At 39.9% G+C, this 24,260-nt stretch overlaps 1 protein-coding gene across 2 annotated transcripts in view; it reads left to right on the plus strand.

Annotated features, from left to right (window-relative positions):
- The window catches only part of si:ch211-1e14.1 (UPF0606 protein KIAA1549), a 195,600-nt gene that overhangs the window by 144,880 nt on the left and 26,460 nt on the right, over positions 1 to 24,260 (plus strand). Inside the window, exons 12-17 of one of the 2 annotated variants that reach the window (XM_048607972.1) lie at positions 1,729 to 1,853; positions 9,996 to 10,201; positions 11,637 to 11,860; positions 13,044 to 13,188; positions 14,565 to 14,870; positions 21,019 to 21,071. In XM_048607972.1, coding sequence (XP_048463929.1) covers positions 1,729 to 1,853; positions 9,996 to 10,201; positions 11,637 to 11,860; positions 13,044 to 13,188; positions 14,565 to 14,870; positions 21,019 to 21,071 — 1,059 coding nt within the window. The remainder of the gene's footprint in view (positions 1 to 1,728; positions 1,854 to 9,995; positions 10,202 to 11,636; positions 11,861 to 13,043; positions 13,189 to 14,564; positions 14,871 to 21,018; positions 21,072 to 24,260) is intronic. The other variant, XM_048607973.1, reaches the window with a different exon arrangement.

Genomic DNA, 24,260 nt, shown 5'->3' on the forward strand with positions numbered 1-24,260 from the left:
TCCAAATTTATGGTCTGGGTGACTGAAGAGGTGGCCACATCTGATGGAGCAGTTATAATTGGAAATGCACAAGAGATCAGAATTACAGGAGGTCAGATATCTCTGAAGTTTGAGGGGGCTGGTGGGAGATTAGAACAATGACGGCGCTAGACCATGGAGGAATTTGAAAACATTAATGAGAATTTTAAAGTGAAGATATTGTTTCAGTGAAGCAATGCAGGCCATTGAGCACAGGGATGATAAGGGAATTTTACTTTGAATTACCTCCATGTTATGGGAGAACAGCCAGGAGAGCGTTGGCATAATCGAAGTAATGGAGCGTGAATGTGTTTTCAGCAAGAGATGAGCTGAGCTAAGCAAAGTTTGGCAATTCTACAAGGCAGTAATGGTGGTGGCAATAGTAGGAGGTTGACACCTCATCTTGAGGTCAAATGTGACACCAAGATTGCAAACAAGCTTGTTTAATCTCAGACTGTTAGGAAAGAAAATTAGAAGGTGACAGCACTCTCAATGGCTTTAGAGAAGAAAATGGAGAAGGTCAGAGATGGCCAGTAGCTTGCAGCCATGATAGCATGGAAGCCATTACACCAGTCTGTGATACACTATTTGGAAGAGCAGGCAGATTAGGAGTATAATTGCTGTGGGATCAGTACCAAAACTTTGATTTTCGACACCAGTTGGGAGCCTTTGAAACCAGTCCCACACAAAATATTCCAGTTGGATTTTGATTGCATATATAGCTGGAATATTAAAATAGAGGCACTATTATCTGATTGATGAGTGGGCTTCTACCATCCAGATTGAAAGATGTGCAGAATTACTTGTGTCCATTGTGTGTGGTATTGTTTTGTTTGAGAGAGAATCCTAATTAGGTTAGTACATTACATATGATAGGCTTTTCTTGAGCAACTTGCTGGCACTAAGCTTTAATGTATTTGTACTACTTGGACTCCTTCCATTTCCCCCTTTTTTTAAAGATACTAATTGACGACATTGTGGTATAGCTCACCCTTTGCAATGCAAGTATTTCTTTCTGTAATCAGTGGTATTGTTAGATGCTAGTGATGACTGTGTTTATGTAGAAATAATTGCTTGGCCTCTATTAAGCGCACTGTCAACACTGTAAATTAGAGTTTCTTTTAGTTTCTGAAGCCTCAGCTATAATGTTTTTGACATTTATTGTACAATGAAAAAGCCAAAGAAATGTAGATGCTGGAAATCAGAAACAATAGAAATAGCTGGAAAAACTCAGCAGGCTTAGCAGCATCTGTGGACAGAGAGCAAAGTTAATGACTTCTTCAGAAGTCAAGACCCTTCCAAAGAAGGATCACAAGACCCAAAATGTTTACTCGGTTTTCTGTCTCCACAGATGCTGCTGAATTTTCCCACCAATTCCTGTTGTTGTTTTATTGTATTCTGGTTGATGAACATACAGCACAACCTCAATTATCCATCAGCATGATGAAAGGTACTTGATTGTTGAGAAGAATTAGAAAGTAATCACATATCTTTTTATGCATATCTGACATGAATAAGTTGCTTTGATTAACTTGTTAAGACTATTTGACCACCTTTCCTAGATTTTGTACATAAACAAAAATTCAAAACTTCCAACGAGTAAGTTTATGTAAAACTGGTGTAGATTGGGGTATGGATAATTGAGGTTCTACTGGACATACAGATCAAATATTGTTACACAGCCTGCAAGACCATTGTCTGTTTGTGTAGAATTTCACCTTCAGAAGGCGAGTCTACAGCCAGTGAACAGTCCAGTGGGAGAGAGTCCATTGAAGATATTCCCAAACCCCCTGCAACTCCTGCTAGTGGCAACAGACACACAGTGATCGGAAATGGTTTGTATCCTCTCACTAATTAGTAAGTGCAATGTAAATTTGTACATCATATTTTGGAAAAAAAAGTTGATCATCAAGGGACAATTTTTTTTTTCCAGTGCTATTACTGCTTGTCTTGGTTTTAAATTCTGAAATTAACAGTGGCTGCCTTATCTGCACAACATAAGCTTTGTACCTACCTACAAAGTAGAGCTGTTTTACTATGCACGCTTAAGAAAGCCTGTTCTCTGTTAGAATGAGTTTGAGACAGCCAATCTAAAGTTGCTGTATTATCCGCCGATCTACGTGTTCACAAGGTCAGCCACAGATTGTATTTCCTTTATTCCCATTCACTCAGCTGGTCTGATTCCGTGGTCCTTCATGGTTGAGAAGAAAGTTACATTGGAGCACTTTTTGTTGTCAGCAGGAAGTTTGTGTCCCATATTTTCACAAGTTTTATAAAATTTATTATGGTATTATAACAGGTGGGAAAGAAATAATACTTAAGAGCAGTGATATTATAGTTGATCCACTTCAGGATGCCATTTAGGGTCACTGGCTGACTGGATATAGGTCTCTTGTTCTGCTGACTGAAGTTCTTATGTTTTTTTCCTGACCTATTTTCAAATCAGCCTGTTCAGAGATATAATTACCTGCTTCTGGAAAAGATGGAACTTGAAACGGGGTCTCTTTGCTCAAAGGTAGGGATATAACCACTGCACCACAAGAGCCCTTTCAGCACCCCAGATTGGACGTGAACCCACAATACCTGACTGAAGTCCTTTTATCCTCATTCTTCTTTCTTGTTCGTTGAATCACTGAAAAGGCCAAGCATTATGGACTGTAGCACATGTAACAATAATCAGAAGCATCCTAAACTCTGATTGACTTATTAGTGGATAAATAGTTCATCGTCAGTCTTGGGTCGACTAAACAATTTCTAATTAATTTCTTTAAAAATAATGGTGATCTTAGTGATACCACTTCCTACTGCCTCCTGATTCATTCTTTACATGTTAAATCATTTTCGTTAGATCATTTATTATGACAACTTGTCCAACTCCTTAGATCTTTACCAAGATAAGATGGCACCAATCTGTGTCTGATTAGAGTATCTATTGTCACCTCCCAGTGAGTAACAATGATGATGCATCTAAGATGATCCAAAAATCTATAAAACTCTCTACAGAACCTAATTATACACACACACACACACACCCTTGCCCTCTCCTCCATAAGCCTGTTACAGAGTTACAGAACAAAATCATTTATAAACACAACTATGTCTTTGAGTAAAAACTTTTATACATTGTAGTGTTCTCATGTGTTAGCCTAAGTTTATGTTACCTTGAGCCATAAAAGAATAATAAAATCATTAGCCTTATTTTTGATCTTAGAATATGACTGACTTACTTACAAGAAAGTGTTTAACAATGAACCATAATTAAACAAATTGTATTTACTTAATAATGTCAAAATTATTAATTTTTGGAAAAAAAAACTCAATTCTGCAACTAAGCATGGCCAAACATTACCATACCAACATAATTGTAGTCAAAACTTTACCCAAAAAGTGTAAGAATATCCAATTGATACGTGCCCATGGAACAGTATCATACAGACAATGAGTGCCACAAGATTATTGTATAAACAGTATCTATATTCCAATGAAATTCTTCTCTAAGCAGTGCATACCTAATATTATATTTACTACCCTCAATACCTTCTTGTCCTATATTTTTCCAGGGCTCATATTGTCTGGTATGGGTAAGGATAGCCACTTTCTCATCTATATAGGAGAGTTTCTTGTAGTGATCATGATGTAAATATTTGCAGATTTGCAATAAGCTATATGTTACAACAACATGGAATGCATTCATATTAGGAGGATCTTGACTTGGGTCTGACTCCTTCAAGATTCAGTTCTCATGACATCATCACAGTGGCTAGTGCTAATGGTACTCGATCAGTGTACAACATCTAACATTGCAGAATCATAGAATCCCTACTGTGCAGAAAGAGGCCTTTCAGACTGAGTCTGCACTGACCCTCTGAACAGCATCCCACCCAAATCTATCCCCCTATCCTATCCTATCCCCATAACCCTGCATTTTAACATGGCTAATCCACGTAACCTGCACATCCCTGGACTATGTGGACAATTTAACATGGTCAGTCCACCTAACCTGCACATCTTTGGACTGGGAGGAAACTGGAAGATCCGGCAGAAACCTACACAAACAGAGAAGTGTAAATTCCACACAGACTGACACTGTACGCAGCAGTACTACCTTAGAGTCCTTTAAGCAGTGTCTTTTAAGTTGTAATAGTTCACAAACGGTGTTGCATAATCAATAAGCATTAACTGTTATAGCTAAAAATGATAAGAAAACATTGGCTGTGCTCAGCAGATCTGCGTTTCGATGAAACATCGTAGACCTGAAAGCGTAACTGTTTCTTTCTCTGTAGATGTTGCCAGACCTGCTGAATATTTTAACATTTTCTGTTTTGGTTTTCAATTTTTACCATCTACGGTTTTTTGTTATTAAGTAACATTGCACTTACCCTTACAATGTAACAGAAGTTCATAGTGTATTCCATGCAGTGTATTTCTTTTTTAACTCACTCATGGGACGTGGGCACTGATGGCTGGGCCAGCATTTATTACCCATCTCTAGTTGCCCTTGAAAAAGTGGTGGTGAGCAGCTTTCTTGAGCTGCCACACTCAATCGTATTAAGGAAGGCATTTCAGAATTTTTACCTAGTATAGACTGTCAAGAAACTGAGTGCCTTGGAATGGAAATTGCAAGTGGTGGCGTTCCCTTGTACCTGCTGCCCTTGTCCTTCCAGATGGTAGAGGTTGTGGGTTTGAAAGGCACTGTCTAAAATGCCTCAGTGGATTTCTGCGATATTTGGCTGCTACTGAGCGTTGGTGGTGCAGGAAGTGAATGCTTGTGAAACTGGTGCCACATAAGCAGGCTACTTTGTCCTGGGTGGTGGACAATTAATGGGGAGCCAGGAGCAGTGGCCCATCTAAGTTGCATGCTATGCAGCTGCTCCAAGTGTCCATAAATGGTGATCAGCGTACCATTGCTATTACCAGCATTGACTTGCGATTTTGGAGGTTGTTGCCACAGGTGGACGTTGGAGGTCTGTGCAGAAGCAACAAGATAAGGATGTATTTCAGGAGGTGATGTACTCACTGTAGGAGTCGATAGCATAGTGGTAATGACTCTGAGCTAGTAATCCAGAGGCTCATGGCTAATTCTTTGGGAACAGTGGTTGAAATCCCACCACAGCAGCTGGTGGAATTTAAATTCAGTTTATAAAATCTGGAATTAAAAAATGCTAGTCTCACAATGACAACACTGACAAGTTATCATGGTTTGTAGTAAACCAATGTTGATCATTAATGTCCTTTATGGAAAGAAATCTGCCATTCTTGCTCCACCTGGCCTCCAGGTGACTTTAGATTAAACATGTCCCAATTTTAGTAAGTATCCCAAGATATTGTACTTATAAACATACAAAATTGAGCAGCAATATCTTTTTAGCCCCTCAAGCCTGCTCCATCATTTAATAAAGTTATAACTGATCTGTTTGTGTTTTGAATTGTTCATTCCCATCTATTCCTGATTAGTTTTTATTCTATTGTCTGACAAGAAATTATGAATCCATCTACCTCTGCATTAAAAGTATTCAATGACCCTACTTCTACCACCTTCCAAAGTAGAAAGTTCCAAAGTCACACGACCTCTTTCAGAAAATAGTGTCTCCTCATTCCTGTCCTAATATGGCAATCCCTTAATTATATCCTTACCACCAAAACATTATCTGAACAGTCAGTGTATCTCCAAAGTCACATTGATGTTTGGCCTATTCTTACAAATTTACAATCCAGCAACCTCCGAAAATCAACACTGAGGAAATTAGTACCTTCCAGACCTACTTCAAAATCAAGACAATAGCCATCTCCCCTGTAAACCAATAGTAATCAAGTTCATTTCAAGGCTTTTGAATGTGTGAGTGTTCAACTGCCAACAGTTACCTGAGCTGATATGTCAAAGAAAATCTGCTTGTCTTCAAAATTTGCTGACTGTTTATAAAGTGTACTGGCACCCTCTGTTGGTTTGACATTGTATTGAAGTTGGCAGATTCAAATAAAAGCAATGGCTTCAGGCCTGTAATATTCTCAGAGTAAACATAACTGCACAAAGAATTCAAGACAGGATATAGTTTAACTTAATTGACTACTTAGGCATACACTGTTAATCCCTGTGAATCAAGGATGAAGTTTTAAATAATTTGTGATTAATTTGTATACATATTGTTCACACTCAAAATACTTTGCCTCCAAGAAAAAGGCAGCTCCACAAGCAGACCTTTATTTTCTGTGAATTGAATCTTTCCCTTTCATTCATGACCTGAATAGGATAATGCCGCTTAGCCCTACATCTTAAAATTGGAGACTACATTTTTCTGTCCGGCATGAAAGATATTAGACTAAACAAACCTGAACCAACAATCAAATTTATTTACTTGCAATCTGATTACAAATTCAGTATGCAAGATTTGAGATGATGACTATAATACAATTAACCATCATTATGGATGAGATCAGTCTGAATCTTTTTAATTTCAAATTTATCTAGCTCACAGCATGTACAGGCAAGTTGCTAATGCTTAGAATGAGACCTTGTTAAAACATTCTGGCAGCCTGGTTGCTGATGGCTGGATCAGAAATCCTGACTTCTTCTGGTCTCCTGACATGAAGCCCTGACTCCCGCTGGTCCACTTCTTTGAATTGAGGTATAGTATTGTAATCATGAGCCAAGCACACCAGTGGGATCCTAAACCAATTCTTATGGTGTTTAAGGTCACTTGGTTTTAAATTTTTTTAATCTCATGGTTCTTTGTGGGATACTGCAGCCGGTGGTCCATCACTGCATAATGATTTTAACAGATAAAATGTTCAGGCAGGCCCATAAGTTAACTTCATTTAGCAATGACAATGCTAGTCAAATAATCGAGGCGATAGGCTTTGGTAGCATTGCAGGATTTCCAAAGGTACAAGAGATGGTAGGTTGCCTGACAGTTAAGGTGCCATCAGGACAGCAAGGGGCATTCATTGACCAAAAAGTCTTCCATTATATGAGAATTCATCTATTGTATGTTACTGCATGTAAAGGATTGTTCATGTGTCCATATGCTGTCCTGGCAGTGGTCATGATCCCTGTGAACTGAGACACTACCAGATGCCAGGATGTATCAGAATGCTTCAGTGGTTGGCTTCTGGAAGAGAAAGGAAACCCCTAAAGAGACAGTTAACAACCCCATTCCCGTATCACAGACCATTGTCGGGGCGGACCACAAGTGCCATGCTTCCCGCAAGGTCACCATTTAAATATGAGGGTTTGATATTTGGAGTGGTCAGGTGGTGCTCTTCAATGCTATCCTGTTCTAGTGTCAGTTATGGACATGGTATGTTGTTACTCCAGGGAGGGGAAGCCCCTGGCAGATAAGGATCACATTGAGCAAGCCTCATTCTCTGATGAAGAGAGTCTGATGATAAGGAGGATGGGCCATGATAACGAACTGCACAAGATGCTGTGAATGCCGTGGAGACATGAGATTTACTAATCATATTAAAATTTAAGTAGCAATCTGTAATTTGAACCATTGTGACCATCTTGGTGACTCTCACCTTTTCACCTAATTGCAGTTAACCAGTTATCACTACCAAGGCTACCAAGACCACCATTTACACCTTAGCTTTATTTTCCTGCCCACTCCCAATAACGTTTTACCCTTGACCAAAAATCTGTCTAACTCAGCTTTGAACATATTCAATGACTCAGCCTCCATTGTTCTCTGAAGAAGAGAATTCCCAAGACTATAACTTTGAGAAAAGAAATCTACCACATCTCAGTCTTAAATGGGATACCTCTATTTTGGAGACTGCTTTGTGGAACACCTACACTCGGTTCGTGACAAACGACTGCACCTCCCAGCCGCAAACCACTTCAACTCCCCCTCCCACTCCTTGACGACATGTCCATCCTAGGCGTCCTCCAGTGCCACAACGATGCCACCCGAAGGCTGCAGGAACAGTGCCTCATATTTCGCTTGGGAACCCTGCAGCCCAAGGTCTCAATGCGGACTTCACAAGTTTCAAAACCTCCCCAACCCCAAGACCAGCCCAGCTCGTCCCCGCCTCGTTGACCTGTCCGTCTTTTCTCCCACCTATCCGCCCCTCCCTCCCAACTGACCAACCCCCATCCCAACTCCCTACCCACACTCACCTTTACTGGCTCCATCCCCGCCTCCCTGACCTGTCCGTCTTCTCTCCACCTATCTGCTCCTCTATCCACCTCCCAGCATCGCCTCTCCATCTCTCTATTTATTTCAGAGTCCCCTTCCCCCCCCCCCCCGTTTCTGAAGAAGGGTCTACACCCGAAATGTCAGCTTTCCTGCTCCTCTGATGCTGCCTGGCCTGCTGTGTTCATCCAGCTCCAAGCCTTGTTATCACAGACTCCAGCATCGGCAGTTCCTACTATCTCTACCTCTATTTTTAAATTGTGTTTCCTGTTCTAGACTCCACCACCACCGTCATACCCCTCCCAGGAGCCCCCAACAATAGAGACACCGTCCTCTCAACACCTAACATCAAGGCTGTTCAGAATCTGCCTATTCTATCCTTCTTCAAAAGACAATTCCTTCATCCTAATGAACCTTCACTGAACTGATAAATCCTTTCTTAGGTAAGGAGACCAAAGCTGTACATCATAATCTAGGTGTGAACTCACCAATACATTCATTATCCCTACAGCTACTTGTTTTAAGATTCTAGCATGTAGGCTATCAGGTCCACGAGACATGTCAGCCTTTGATTCCATTAGTTTTCCCAATACTTTTGTCTCTAATGATCATATTATTTTAAATTTCTGCATTTTGCCTTTTGATTTTCTGCTATTACTGGAATGCTGTTTATGCCTTCCAATACGAAATCTGCTATAAAATACTTGCCCTAATTCTTTGTCTTTTCCTTTTTATCCATTAATAATTCTCCATGCCTATTCCAAAAGGGGCCAATTCTTACTTAACATACCCATTTTATGTACTGTTGATTCTTCTACTGTCTGGTTTTCTGTTTCTTGCTAGTATTTTCTCATGCTTCAATTGCTCCCTCTTTATTTTTGGCCTTTTATTTCAATTGGATAGGATCCTTAGCATGCTTAGTTGGCCAGAGATGATGCATGCTTTTCATAGAATTAATCCTTCTCAATGATATATATCTTTTTCAAGAGTTGTAAAATATCTGTCACTACCTTTTAATCAATATTCCAACTCCACATAGTAAGCTCAGTCTTCATATCTTTGTAATTGAGTTTATTTAAATTTAAGACACCAATTTCAAATCCAAGTTTCTCACCCTAAAACTGAATATGAAACTCTATCATGTTATGATTGTCCTTGCCAAGAACTTCCTTTACTATGACAGCATGCATTAATCCTGTCTTATCACACATTATCAGGTTTAAAATAGATTGGCCTCTGGTTCGTTCTAGACTGTATTGTCTGAGTAAACTGTCCAGATCGCGCTCTATTAACTCATCCTTCAAACTACCTTTGCCAATTTGATTAAGCCCATCTAGGAGGAGACCGTTATTGCAGTACATTTTGTATAAACCTCTATTTTTTTCTTCATTTATATTTGGTCCTACAATGTAGCTACTATTCAGGAACCTGTAAATTACTCCCACCATTGACTTTTTTGCCTTGCTATTTCTTACCTGCACCAGTATTGATTCTATATATCGATCTTCTACACCAAGATAATTTCTCATACAAAATTGATGTTATCATTCACGTAACAAAGCTACGCCACCTCCTATCCTTTCTACAGTAGTCACTGACTACTGCACCATGTGTCATGTCAACTGAATTTGTGCTGATTTGTAGTAGGGAAATAGATTTCAGGCAGGAGATAGCCAGGATTATACTGAATACTGGAGCAGACGTCAGTAGCTCTATGTTCTACTCCTTCTCCTATAATTTATGTTATTATGTTTTATTATTACAAGTTCCTATTGCCATTCGTCACAGTATATTTTAATGTAAATCAGGGCACTCTGTAGAATGACCACTGATGATCTATTCTAGGACCTGCTGAGATCAGCAGGACTGATGAGCAATCTTCATCCGCTTCCATTTTCGACCACGTTGACCGGATGTCACGTCCACCTGAGGCAGGCAAGCGGCTACCAAGCAAGATTCAGCTGATCGCTATGCAGCCAATTCCTGCACCTCCTTTACAGAATCCATTACTTCCTGAGCGAGTTACTGAAACAAATATAATAAATAAAGAGGTGAGAATTTCTGTAGTTTCCCTCGTGAGATGGTATGAGGTTTAACAGTATGTTGTACACTTGGACTTCCTGCAATAGCAAAAAAAGCTTTATAGATCATCATAGTATATTTATTGACAATTTATTGAAGGCATTTCATCTAATTCATTTTTTGAAGTCCAATGACTGTTGACAAACAGGCAAACCTAGTTTTCACTTCACAAAAGAGTCCTTGAAGTTTGGTTTAAAGTAAGCAGACCTGGTTTTGAAGTCCCGTTAAGTCATAAGAAGGAATGTAAAAAGAAATCACTGAACAAGCAGAAGAAAAGAGTGAGACTAAGTAGCATTAATCTGTCTACTGAGTATTTTGAGCATAGGAATGACCTGCAGGAATACCTTCTATGTCTTTTGCTGGAAGTGGAAGCTTTGGTGACCCCTAAAGATCTTAATATAGTCTCATCTTTTCTAGATCACATTAACGATGTCACATCAAATTACATTAAATCCCTACAAAGATGCGTATTTGCGGAGTTTACACAAACATGAGAGTTTAACATTGTTGATGTCTTATCAATGAAAAAGCATTTGGAAGACCTTTGATGGGACTAGCCCAGATTGTGTTAGGGGACTCAGGTGCATCGATCTTTAAAATGCATGCACATATGCAAAAAGTAATCTAGAAAACTAACGGAATGGTGGCATTTATATCCAGATGACTGGTGTTTAATGATGCGGAAGTTACGCTGCAATTATAGTAAACGCTTGTTAGACACCACTTGGAGTACTGTAAGCAGTTCTGGGCACCATACCTTCGGAAGGATATATTGGCCTTGGAAAGAGTATAATGTAGGTTTACTCAAATGATACCTGGACTTCAGGGGTTAAGTTATGAGAAGAGATTATATAAATTAGACGTTTTTTCTCTAGAATTAGAAGGTTAAAGGGTGATCTGATTAAAGTCTTCACAAAGGATACGCTAGATAAAGATAAACTATATTCAATGGTTGGCGATTCTAAAACTAAGGAGCACAGTTTAAAAATTAGGGCCAGACCATTCAAAACAGATATTAAGAAGTATTTCTACACGCATAGAGTAGCAGAGGTTTGGAACCCTCTTCTACAAACAGCAATTGATGCTAAATCAGTTGTTAATTTTGAATCTGAGGTAGATAAATTTTAGTGAAGCAAAGGCGCTAGCTAAGTGGTATGGCAGGTATATGGATTTAGGCCCAGATCAGTCATGGTCTTATTGAATGGTGGAGTGGTTTGAGTGGTTGAATGGCCTACTCCTGTTCCTATGTTCCTATCTCATCCTTTGGCATAGTACACAGGATAAAGGAATAGACAGTTTGTTGACATGATTTAAAACACCAGACACCTTTAACACCAATCCACGAAGATGTCAGAAAATTATATTTAGCTCTAAGTAATGAAACGTCATTGTTCTCGTCTTCAGGTTCAGCGTGCTTTGAGACAGAAATCTGAAATTGAGCACCACCGCAACAAGATCCGACTGCGAGCCAAAAGGAAAGGACATTATGATTTCCCCATCATGGACGAAGTTGATACCATTGATACCAAGGAAAGGCGCAGAGCCTACCGCAGAGCCCAGATTCACATTGATAGGATCCTTGATCCCAGTATTGATGGCCCATCTGTCCTTCTGGAACCAAGGAAAAGGTAGGCATAAAATGAAAACAGAAAAGTGCTGGAAATACTCAGCAAGTCTGGAGCTATTCATGGAAAGATAACTAGGATTCATGTTTCAGGTTAATCATGTTAATGTCATCTGAAATGTTAACTTAGTTTCTTCCTTTACAAAGGCTTTCAAATTGCTGAGTAGCTCCAGCATTTTCTGTTTCTATTTTAGATTTTGCAACGTCCAGTGTTTTTGATTTTATACCTGGGCATAAAATATCTCTGGAAGCAGCACATGGTCATTTTCTTGATGTGAAATTGTCTATGAATTAAAATGTAGAAAAGCAAAGTCTAAAAAAGCATCTATTTAAGCATGTAATGTTTTGAAATCAAGAGATAAATTTGTCAGTTATAGCAGTGGGAACAAACTGTTCATCAGTATCGTTGCGCTGACAGTTTGATGGCACAAATTAAGTTTCCTGACTAGAGAAGTTTGAAACATCCAGAATACTTAAATTCACAGCATGACACTTGCAAATATATGTGAATTATCATGATATTTAAGACATTTCATAATAAATGATTGAATCCTTTTCCTAGTTTTTTGGTATTGACTGTTTAGATTAGGTGCACAAGTTGTTGAAATAATTAAATGCAAAGATTGTGTGAGTCGCTACCTGCAAACCTATACAAAAACTTTGCCCGATGTGTCCTCTTGCTCTCAGCCACTGACTGCATTCACATGTCCCAACCCCAAATATCTTAATAAAAACTGAAAAAGCTGCAGAAGCTGTAAATCAGGAACAAAAGCAGAAATTGCTGGAAAAGCTCAGCAGGTCTGGCAGCATCTAGAAGAAAAAATCAGAGTTAATGTTTTGGGTCCGGTGACCCTCCCTTAGTTCTGATTTTTCTGACGTTAACTCTGATTTTTTCCTCTAGACGCTGCCAGACCTGCTGAGCTTTTCCAGCAACTTCTGTTTTTGTCCCAAATATCTTAACATCTGAATCCATGCACAGTTACAATAAATCTTCAAGGATTACTCATACATTTTCCCATAACTTGTAGCGCAAATGTCAGTACACATTGCCCTCATGGACTTCTTATACCCATTATGAATTTATGACAGTTTTTTCTTGGGTTTAATTCTCACTTGTTGAAATAATGATTTGATCCCAAAGTACATGAATGTATTAAATAATTGCCAATTGTTCTGCTTCACTCCAGTTATCGTGCCAAAAGATCTCCACGACAGAGACGGAGACACCAGGTCAATGGCAGTTTGATGGATGCAGAGAAAGATAGGTTGATAACCACAGACAGTGATGGGACCTACAAGAAACCACCTGGAGTGAACAATGCAGCTTATGTTGTAAGTGTGGAAGAACAATAATTACATACATCTTTCACTTTAGTGCCTTAAAAGTACCTCCTTTTCCCTGTCTCCCCTGCTAAAGTGCAGATCATCTTCAGGTAGAGGGCACACAAACTATTAGCTCCAAGATTGTTAGGCAGTCCTTCTACTTATCTACATTTCATCCTTCAGAGACTTCCTCAGAACCCATCTCTGGCTGTTCTTTCACCATGTCCCTTATTCACTTGCTTCCTATTCATGGTCCTTTCTTGTTTGTGAAGCATCTTGATTTATTTTATATGGTATGTTAGAGCTAGTTTAACCATACTCTGTTTAATAGAAAGCATGAAAGAATGACTTGCATCAAGTGTTGTTATTCTCCCTGACTTCACTACTCTCTTATAATCCATCTAAGATTCAGAATTCATTTGATTGATAATGTCACGAATAAGTCCAATGGATCAATAATGCTGTAAGATTGGAGATGGAGTTTCAATTTGTCTGTCACATCATACTTCTCTACAGATAGTTTGACTGAAATTTCTGAAATATTTGTGTACACAGTTCAAATTTAAACCTTGGTCAAACATTTTCATTTGTTGCTGCTTTACCTTTCATTCTTTGACACTGTCAAAGCAATCCTCTGATGTAGATAGCATTCATGCGTGTTGCTACTTGTCTTATCTAGTTATTGATGCCATTTTGTGCCTGCGTATAAGGTGCAAGATGGCCACCTGTGCCTTGAAGTAGATAATTTGGGCAGCTTGTAGTGTATGGAATTGACTGTCTAAGTTCAGCCAACCACCCAAACTTTTGGAATTGACTGCTGAATTCAGCCAGACCAGTTAGCAAGTGCTTCTATAAGAAAGGAAACCATTCCATTTCAGAGGAACAGAAGCCTAAATGTAGCTGTGTAAATTGTGCACAGTTTTCATCAGCCAGATATCCTGGCTGAGTGCATCCATCTGAAGACCAAAAAGTGTATATATTGATTTTGTTTTGCACTTCATGTTGACCTGGTTGGAATCTGAAACTTGATATGTGAGAGATTGGCAATGTGAGGCACCCTACCACTATGTGGCACAGCTCCAATTCACTGGTCATTAAATAGCTTGCAAATTTCCTAATTAGTGAATTTTGCAAAGCATGCTGTTTATGAATTTCATTACACTCTCTCCTCTACCTGCCTCATTGTGTTTGCAAACCATACAAATTGGATATAGGACGATGAAGACATTCCATTTGAACAGAAGATCTAACACTGGGGGAGACTGAGATATTTCCGGTTAACCCACGACAGAACAATTGGATGCTATTTGCCTTCACTACATTGTCTGTCCTTTCATTGCCCCAGCTCCACTGACCTAATCTTGATTTGGTTCTGTGTTTTGCAGTCGGACCCTGACCTGCCTCCGGAGCCTAAACCTCATTCTCCATCACACACACATCCTCCCCCTCCTGCTCCCCCACCATACATTCCACCACAACCATCTATTGAAGAGGCAAGACAGCAGATGTACTCTCTGCTCGATGATGCATTTGCTTTGGCAGCTCCAGGTAGTCCTGGAAAAGTCCTGTCAGCAGTCTGCCTTGGGCAGCCAGCCACCAGCACTCCTATCAGGGGAACCAGAGTATCAGCTAACAACCACTGGACTCCAGTGTATGAACAACCCCAGAGTCTCAGCTATTCATATGCCACGGTATGTAACATGTAAAGCATTTCACACAGTATGCTCATACATATGTAAACATTTCCATTACGGCAGATAATACAGAAATCGCATGAGTTTCAAATGTTTTTTCTTGCCTCATTTTCCAGAATTATATCTTGGACAAAGTAATTTTCATCCCAAATCTAAGCATATCTAGCTTAATAAAATATAGCTGGTCATGTTTAAGTTGGAGTGATTTGTGTAAGATTCCAGTTAGGTAGATTTTATGTTGGAGAAGCCTGTTTCTACCAGAAACTGGATTGAGGTTGTCCATACTCGATTCACGTGGAGATTTGAATTTTATTAGTCTGATGGAGTTAATCTCAGATCCCAGAACTGAAGGACCAATATCTCATATCTAATTGCATCACTCGGCCCCCAAAACACAGTATCTGAGGAAGGGTCACCGGACCCAAAAAGCTAATTGTGATTCCTCTTCACAGATCCTGCCAGACATACTCAGCTTTTCCAGCAATTTCTGTGTTTGTTTCTGATTTACAGCATCCGCAGTTCTTTTGGTTTTTAAAACTGGTTATTGACCCCCTCTACTAAGGGAAACATTTCTCCCTATCTACCCTGTCTATGCCTTCTCAAAACTTTGTACACCTCAATCAGATACCCCTTTAACCTTCTTGCTCTGAAGAAGACAACCCCAGCCTATTTAGTCTGTACAGCTAAATCACTCTAGCCCAGGTTACATCCTTGTGAATATCCTCTGCACCCTCTCTAATGCAGTGACAACTTGTTAGTCCTCTCAAAATACATCACCTCAGGATTAAATTCCATTTGCCACTTGTTCAGCCTATAACTAGCCAGACAGCAACATCCTGTAGTCTAAGTCTACCTTTCGCACGATTGCCACACATCCAGTTTTCACGTAATCTATGAATTTGGCAATCCTACCTCCTGTATTCATGTCAAGATCATTGATGTACACAACAAACAGCAAGTGACCCAGCACCAAAACCTGTGATACGCCTGCACGCACAGGCTTCCAGTCATAAAAACACCCTTTTGACCATCACCTTCTGCTTCCTGTCACTAAACTTGTTTTGGATTTAATTTGCCAAAATGCCCTGGATCCTGCGGTCTCTTAGTTTCTTAACCAGTCTGTCATGCGAGACCTTGTCAAAAAACTTATTGAAATCCACTCTTTCCCTGGTTATTGCCTGAATATACTTATAAAGCATCTTTAGATTTTCTATAATGTTACCTGCCAATGTTTTTACAGGTCTCCTCTTTGCTGTCCTAATTTATTTTTTGAGCAGACCCCTGCACTTTCTATATTCCTCTACAGTCTGCTGTTTTGAATCCTGAGTATCTGCCATAAGCTTCTATTACCCTTTGGGAAGCATTCAAATGTTCTAATGTGAATTTTGCTGCAATTAGCTGCTTCTAGTCCACTTTCAGTAGAGCCTGTCTTGTCTTTTATTAAAATCGACCATCCCACAATTTCCAGTCCATTTTTCTCCTTATCCATTATAATATGAAGTCTTATTGAATTATTAGCATCAAGACCATGATCATCCAGAACCAACTCCACTGAGTTGGCCACATGCTTCCGTTGTCTCAGTTCTGACTACCAAAGCAAATCTTCTTTGCTCAAGAAGGCATTCAATTAAGAAGAGGGCAAAGGAAGCATTTCAGAGATTCTCTAAAGGCTTCCCTCAAGAAATGCAAAATGGTGTCACTGTGTGGGAGACCCTCATTTGGAAGAAACTGACTTGGAGGAAACTCCTGTATGAAGGGACAGAATTCTTTGAGAACATCCAGAGAAATGAGGAAGTACGGAAAAGGAACAGGAGAAAGGAATATCAACAAACTGAAGGCCAAGGACCATTTCACCTTAAATGTGTGATCAGGGTGGGCTCCAGGATTAGCTCATTAGCCCACAAGAGCCCACTGAATCCATGAACAGGGACACAGAATTTCCTAGGTGGACAATCATGCTTATTCTTTAACTAAGTGGCTTGCTAGACCACTTAAAGAGTCAACCACATTTCTTTGGGTCTGGAGTCATATGTAGATCAGAGCAGGTAAAGGGACTGATTTTGTTCCCTAAAGGACATTAACGAACCAGATGGGTTTGTACGACGATTGATAATTTAGTGGCAGCATTACTAAGACAAATTTTGTATTCCAAGTTAATTAATTAAGCTAGTTAATTGAATACACCCAGCTGGCATTGTGGAATTTGAGCTTGTATTTCTGGACCTTTAGTCTGAACATTTTTGTGTTATCACTATGCTGTTGTTCCACTAAGGCATTCCATAAGATCTTCAGAAGTGGGAGGCACAGTAACTACCCAGCCCCACAAACCTGCTCCATCATTCAGATAATCATGACTGATCTTCTACCTCGTCAGTTTCCTGCTTGCTCCCTATATCTTTAGATTCCCTTGGAAATCTAAAATCTTTTGACCAGACTTGACTATTCTCAGCTATCGAAGCATCCATGACCATTTGAAATCAAGAATTCCAAAGAATGATGAAATTTCTCATAATTGAATTTTTAAATGATTGACTCTATATTCAGAGTCTGTGTCCCTCCTGTTGTCAATTCTGCAGAGAAGGGAAACAATCTATGTTTATCCAGTCAAGCCCCTTCAGATTATTGTTCTTCTAAACTTCAGAGAGTGTAGGCCCAATTTACACATCATAGGAAAATCCTGTTGCCCCAAGGATCAGTCTAGTGAACCTTTGCTATAGTTTCTCCAATACAACTTTTTTAAGTATGAAAACCGTCAGCATTCAAAGTGTGGTCTCACTAAAGCCCTGTGCAATGTATTCTTATACTTGTGCTATTATCCCCTTGCAATAAAGACCAACACTCTGTTTCCTATCACTCGGCTGATTTTGTATCATTACAAAATAATAAATAATAACAGCTACTGCTGTCCCTTTTATGCGATGCCCCTGCTAATGTCCTTTCTATAACTTTCCCCACAGGTTTGTTGTGCGGCGCAATGTCAAACACCTGGAAGTCCATGTGTATCATATCATCAACCTTTTCTGTTATCTCTTAATAAAAACTCCAGCAATTTAGTTCATGTTGTGAAACTTGAAAGGAATCAGAAAAGATTTACAAGGATGTTGCCAGGGTTGGAGGGCTTGAGCTATAGGGAGAGGCTAATAGGCTGGGGCTATTTTCCCTGGAGCGTCAGAGGCTGACAGGTGACCTTATAGAAGTTTATAAAATCATGAGGGGCATGAATAGTGTGAATAGCCAAAGTCTTTGTCCCCAGGGTCGGCGAGTCCAAATCTAGAGGGCGTAGATTTAAGGTGAGAGGGGAAAGATTTAACAGGGACCTGAGGGATAACATTTTCACACAGGGGGTGGTGCATGTATGGAATGAACTGCTGGAAGAAGTGTTGGAAGCTAGTACAATTACAACATTTAAAAGGCATCTGGATGGGTATATGAATAGGAAGGGTTTAGAGGGATATGGGCCAAATTGCTGGCAAATGAAACTAGATTAATTTAGGATATCTGGTCGGCATGGATGAGTTGGACCGAAGGGTCTGTTTCCATGCTGTACAGCTCTATGACACTGACTCTAGTATTATACGATTTCCGTTTTAGAAATCCTTGCTGACTCTTACTAATCAACCTATCTTTCGCTATGTAATTACTAATTCTGTGGAGAATAATTGCTTCTACATGTTTCCCAAACACTGAAAATAAATAAACTGGTCTGCAATTGCTAGGATTATTTTTACAACCTTTCTTTAACAAGATTGCGTTATTTGCAATTCTCCAGTCTTCTGGCACCTCCCTGAGTCCAGGAATAACTGAAAGAGTGTGGCCAGTGCCCCAGTAATTTCTACACTCATGCATCAAAATCCTTGGATGCATCTCATTTGGTCCCAGTGCCTTGTCAATTTTAAGTGCCAATAATCTATCCAAGACTTCTTCCTTACCAATTTTGAACCATTCTAATAATGGAGTTTTGTCCTCTGCCACCATAGCCAACAACAGCATCTTGCTCTTGTATAAAGACAGATGCAGCATATGTATCTAAACACATAAATTATACCCCCACTATCCATGCGTAAATCCCATTTTTGATCTTAGATAACCTTACTCCTCTTCAAATTGCTCTTACTGTTTATTTGCCTATAGAAAACTTTAGGATTTCCTTTTATGATGGCTGCTCGTCTTTTTCTCATAGCTCCTCAGTGCTTCTCTTATTTACCTTTTCACCACCTCCTAATCCTTACACCTGTTATAAACACACTTTTTCTTTCCAGTGTTATTTTCCTACATCCTTTGTAATCCAGGAATCTCTGGATTTGTTTGTCCTATCTTTTCATTTCAAGACAATATACCTCAGTTGTACCTGAACGATCTGCTCGTTGAAGGTGACCCTTATTACATTACTACTTTTCCCACCAATCTCTTATTCCAATCAATCCTGCTTAGTTCTATTCTTGTCCCATCAAAGTCATCTCTCTGCCAAATGTTTTTAAAACTCTTATTAAGGAAAGATTACACCTGTCTGAACTTTAACATTGAAAAGCTTCACAGCTTCTGTTTTCTTGTTCTCAGTAACACAGTGCAGAACCTAGCAGTTCTCACATTATACTCCAACCCATGCCATGTCAGCACTCCGTTAACCTGTCCATGACTCTTTGAAGCTTCTTTGTGTTCTTAAATTTAGATTCCCACTTATTTTTGTATTATCAGCATACTTAAGTACAATACTCTTAGCACTTGTTTTTTTTTAACTTTTCTGGTGCGGTATGGTACAATTGAATGGCTTACTCGACCGTTTCAAAGGAAAGCTATAAGTCGTCCACATTGTGTAGATCTGGAGTCTACAATAACCCAGAAGTTTCATGATCATGATTACTAAGACAAGCTTTTAATTCCAGATGGCATTAATTGACTGCATTTAAATTCCACCAGCCGTCTGAAGGTCAACACCATCCAGGACAAAGCGGCCCACTTGATTGATACACTATATACCACCTTAAATATTAACTCATTTCCTGACCGTCCTTTCATGGTAACAGCATTCTGTACAATATACAAGATGCAGTGTGGTAACTCGCCAAATTACCTTGGACATCACCTTCCAAATCCATCCGTGATCTAGAATGTCAAGGGTAGCAGACATATGAGAAAACCACCATCTGTATATTCCCCTCCAAGCCACACACCATCCCGACTTGGAACTAAAATTCCATTCCTTCACTCATGTAGTCATACTCCATTTGTAACAGTGGTTGTAGGTGTACCAGATGGGCTCCAGCTGTTCAATAATGCAGCTAAATGCCACCTTCTCACGGTCAATTAGGAATAAGCGACGAGTGTTGTCCTTGCCAGTGATGTTCCCATCCCACGATAAATAATAAAAAAACAATTAGAAATAGTTGATGTCTTTGCATTGATCCTTGCAACAAATTGATGACAGCCTGCTAACCTGACAATGGCCAGTTTATCTGCTTTCTATCTGTTAACCAAACCTCCATTCATCCTAATATATTGCCTCCAATTCCATGAGTCCTTATCTAGTATCTAATCTGTTATGTGGCAACTTATTAAATATCTTTTTTGAAATCAAAGTAGGTCACATCTATAGATTCGCCTTTGCATACCCTAGTGGGTACATTCTCAAAAAAACTGCGATATGTTGTCAAATGTGACTTTTCTTTCACACAACTTTTTCTGTTAATAACCGATTACTAGTTGTATTGTTAAAACTTCCACAGAAAGATCTTCCAGCATTCCCCTGATGACTGATATCAGGATAACTGGTCTACAGTTCTCTATTTTCTCTCTTGCGTAGATGTCTATTCGAAATCAGATAGTTGAACATCTAGTCAATATGTAGTAGTAATTTCTGTTGAAGTACAAAGCTGGTTTGCAACAAGTGTCTAAAAACAGTGTGAATGTCTGAATTGGTAGAAAATGGTGAGAAATTGATGATCGTGTAAAATGGTTAGGGTGAAAAACCATTGGTATAAATGTTGGAGGAAAAACATGTGAAACACGGTTGAATTTCATACGTCATTCATTTGCTTGAGTGTAGTATCTATACTTTGAGAGTTATAACTCAATTTAAAAATAAAAGGTTGGAGGTTACTGTGTATGAATGCTGTTAGTTATAATCCTGATCTTTTTGCTTCCCCAGAGATATGAAGAGGCAGCAATGAACTCTTCTTCTGGAGCGGGTCACCTGCACAAGTAAGAAATTAACCGATGCTATTTCAAATCAGTGACATCTCTTTAGTCTGATACTGATACTGAAATTAAGTATATTCCTCCTGTCCAGAGAACACCTACTGCAGTCTTAAATAAGTTGTTATAATTCTTGTGCTTGAAACAGTGAGCAGTATTAAAGCTGAAATCTAACTGATTACCAAATGTTTAGTTAAATAAAAGGCACAATGCTGGTTTGGAGTATGATAAGAAAAATAATTATGTATCTTTCTTTTGGGTCCTCAAATTTTTATGTGCAAAGTTAGTCTAACATGTTAACACATTCATCAAATAAGAATTTACTGTCAGAGATTAGAGAATGACCAGAATCCACTTTCTTATAAAGGCTATACATTCTGCAGATTCAAGATGGATCATTAAAGGCTTTTTTCACAGATGTAGTGGAATCTTTTATTGCAAATCTTCAATCTATTAAAGATTTGATAAAATGGAGTCTGTGATCACGGTCATTGACGTTCCTCATTCTTGGCCCTAAATGATTTTGGGTAGTCAATTAGTCTGCAGTGAGGCTGGGTTCCTGCAGTTCCTTCATATAACTCTATCAGTTGTACAAACACATGCAATGATTGCTGATCCATTGTATCCTGAACAATTGTTCCTTTCCTGTTGAGGTCCCGTATTCATATCTGTTTCCCTTGACCCAAGTGTGTCAACTGCTTGCCTGGTGACATCTATTAGAGTGGGTAGCTTGCCGCTTCTGATAAGACTATTCTTTGTTTACGTGCATTGTTAGAAACCTGTAGTGTCAATCTCTTGGGTAGCACAGGGAGTTGAGTCTTCAGTTTTCTACCCACTAGTAATTCTGATGGTGATTAACTACATTAAGGTGGGATGGACCAGTAATTTAACAACACTGTATGTCAGCACTTTTCTTCAAAAAAAAATCTTGACAGCTCCCATAGTTCAGCTGCAAAGAAGCTGAAAGACCCATTCACAAACTGTGGTGTATTGTTTGGGAAAGCCACAACAGGGATCTCGTGTATAGTAACTATTTCATGCAAGCTGCTGAAACAGTGTAAGATAGCAGACAATGACACATCCCTCCCTGATGTGCTCAATGCTTTCTAAGCTCGGTTTGAGCAGAATACCACTGGTGTGGCAATGCCTACCCTGACAGCCCCAGACACACCTGCTCCCCCCGTCACCGTTGTAGACATCAGATTGGTCTTCCTGGGAGTCAACCCAAGGAAAGCGACGGGCCCGGACGGTGTCCCCAGCTGAGCACTCAGATCCTGTGTGGACCAATTGGCGGAGGTATTCACCGGCCTCTTCAACCTCTCCCTCCTACAAGCTGAAGTCCCCACCTGCTTTAAGAAGACCACCATCATCCCCATCACCAAGAAAACACAAGCAATTTCGCTAAATGACTACCACCTAATAGCTCCGACTTCAATAACCATGAAGTGCTTCAAGAGGCTGGTCATGGACCACATCAACTCCAGTCTCCCAACCTGCCTTGATCCCCTACAGTTTGCCTACTGATGTAACAGGTCCACAGATGATGCCATAAATCTAGCCCTGGAACATCTGGACAACAAAGATACCTATGTCAGACCCCTGCTCGTTGACTACAACTCCGCCTTCAACACTTATCCCCTCCAGATTGATCTCAAAACTGCATGATCTTGCTCTCAGCTCCGCCCTCTGCAACTGGATCTTCTGACCCATAGGCCACAATCAGTGAGGATAGATAACTGCACCCCCTCCACAATAGCACTCAACACTGGATCCCCCCAAGGATGCATTTTCAGTCTCCTACTTACTCCCTGTACACCTACAGCTGTGTTGCCTAATTCCAAATTAACGCCATCTACAAGTTCACTGATGACACCACCGTAGTGCGACTGATATCTAACAACAATGAGTCAAAATAGAGAAAGGAGATAGAGGGCTTGGTGACATTGTGCAATGAAAACAATCTGTCTCTCAACATTGGCAAAACTACAGAACTGATCCTCAAATTCAGAAAGAAAGGAGGAGAACACATCAACGGAACTGAGGTTGAGAAAGTGAAGAGCATCCAGTTCCTCGGAGTGACGATAACCAACGACCTCTCCTGGACTTCCCACGTAAATATGACCGTCAAGAAGGCACAACAACGCTTCTTCCTCAGATGGCTCAGGAAATTTGGCATGTCCATAAGATCCCTCACCAACTTCTACAGATGCACCATTGAAAGCATACTGTCTTGGTGCATAACAGCCTGGTATGGCAACTGCTCTGCCCAGGACCGTAAGAAGCTACAGAAGGTGGTATGCATAGCCCAGATCATCACGGAAGCCAACCTTCCAGCCATGGACTCTATTTACATGGCTCGCTGCCATGGAAAGGCAGCCAACATCATCAAAGACCCATCGTACCCTGGTAATGACCTCCTTCAACCTCTTCTGTAAGGCAGAAGATACAGAAACCTGAACACACGCACAAGCAGGTTCAGGAACAGCTTCTTTCTGACCGTTATCAGACTGTTGAATGGACTGTAGCGTCAAATAATGTAACCTGTATGCCTCTAAGTCTTTTTGATCTGTACATCCTTTGCTTGCTATGATCTGCCTGTACCGCTCATAAACAAAGCTTTTCATTGTTTTTCGGTACACGTGACAATAAAATCAATCAATCAATCAGTTGCATCTGTAATGATGCATAACTTCTTTTCCTCAATCCACTATGAAAATAGTTCACAACAATAATTAAGAGTGTATATCAAGTATAAATGAGTCTGTTCCCACCGTTGCCATGGTCAGGTTGGGAAAGGGATCTGTACGACCAGCTCTAGCTGGTCAGGCCTGTAAATGGCACAAATTTCACAGTCAGTTATGAAATTCTCAATCTCTTTGAGATCCCTAGCCACCATAGCAGGAAACAAACTCTGGCTGTGCTCAGCAATTTCAAGTGTACCTAATGTATCTTTCCTAACTTTTTCCACAGCCTTTAATCAAACACTAGCGAGTCATCTACAGTTGTGAAATGCTGTCAATACTCAAAGTGAGCCTTTAAGGTGAACCCACTGGGGCTTTGGTCTGGGCAACATTTGTTGCAATAACAAAAAATGGCAACATATTTTCAATCTTTCTTTTGTCCATTTTGTGTTTGCTGTCACCTGTAGCTTTCCTTTCATACAGTTCATCGAAGGGTAAACATCATAGGACAAGG

The sequence above is a fragment of the Rhincodon typus genome, chromosome 18 (assembly GCF_021869965.1).
Source record: "Rhincodon typus isolate 14 chromosome 18, sRhiTyp1.1, whole genome shotgun sequence".
NCBI lineage: Eukaryota > Metazoa > Chordata > Chondrichthyes > Orectolobiformes > Rhincodontidae > Rhincodon > Rhincodon typus.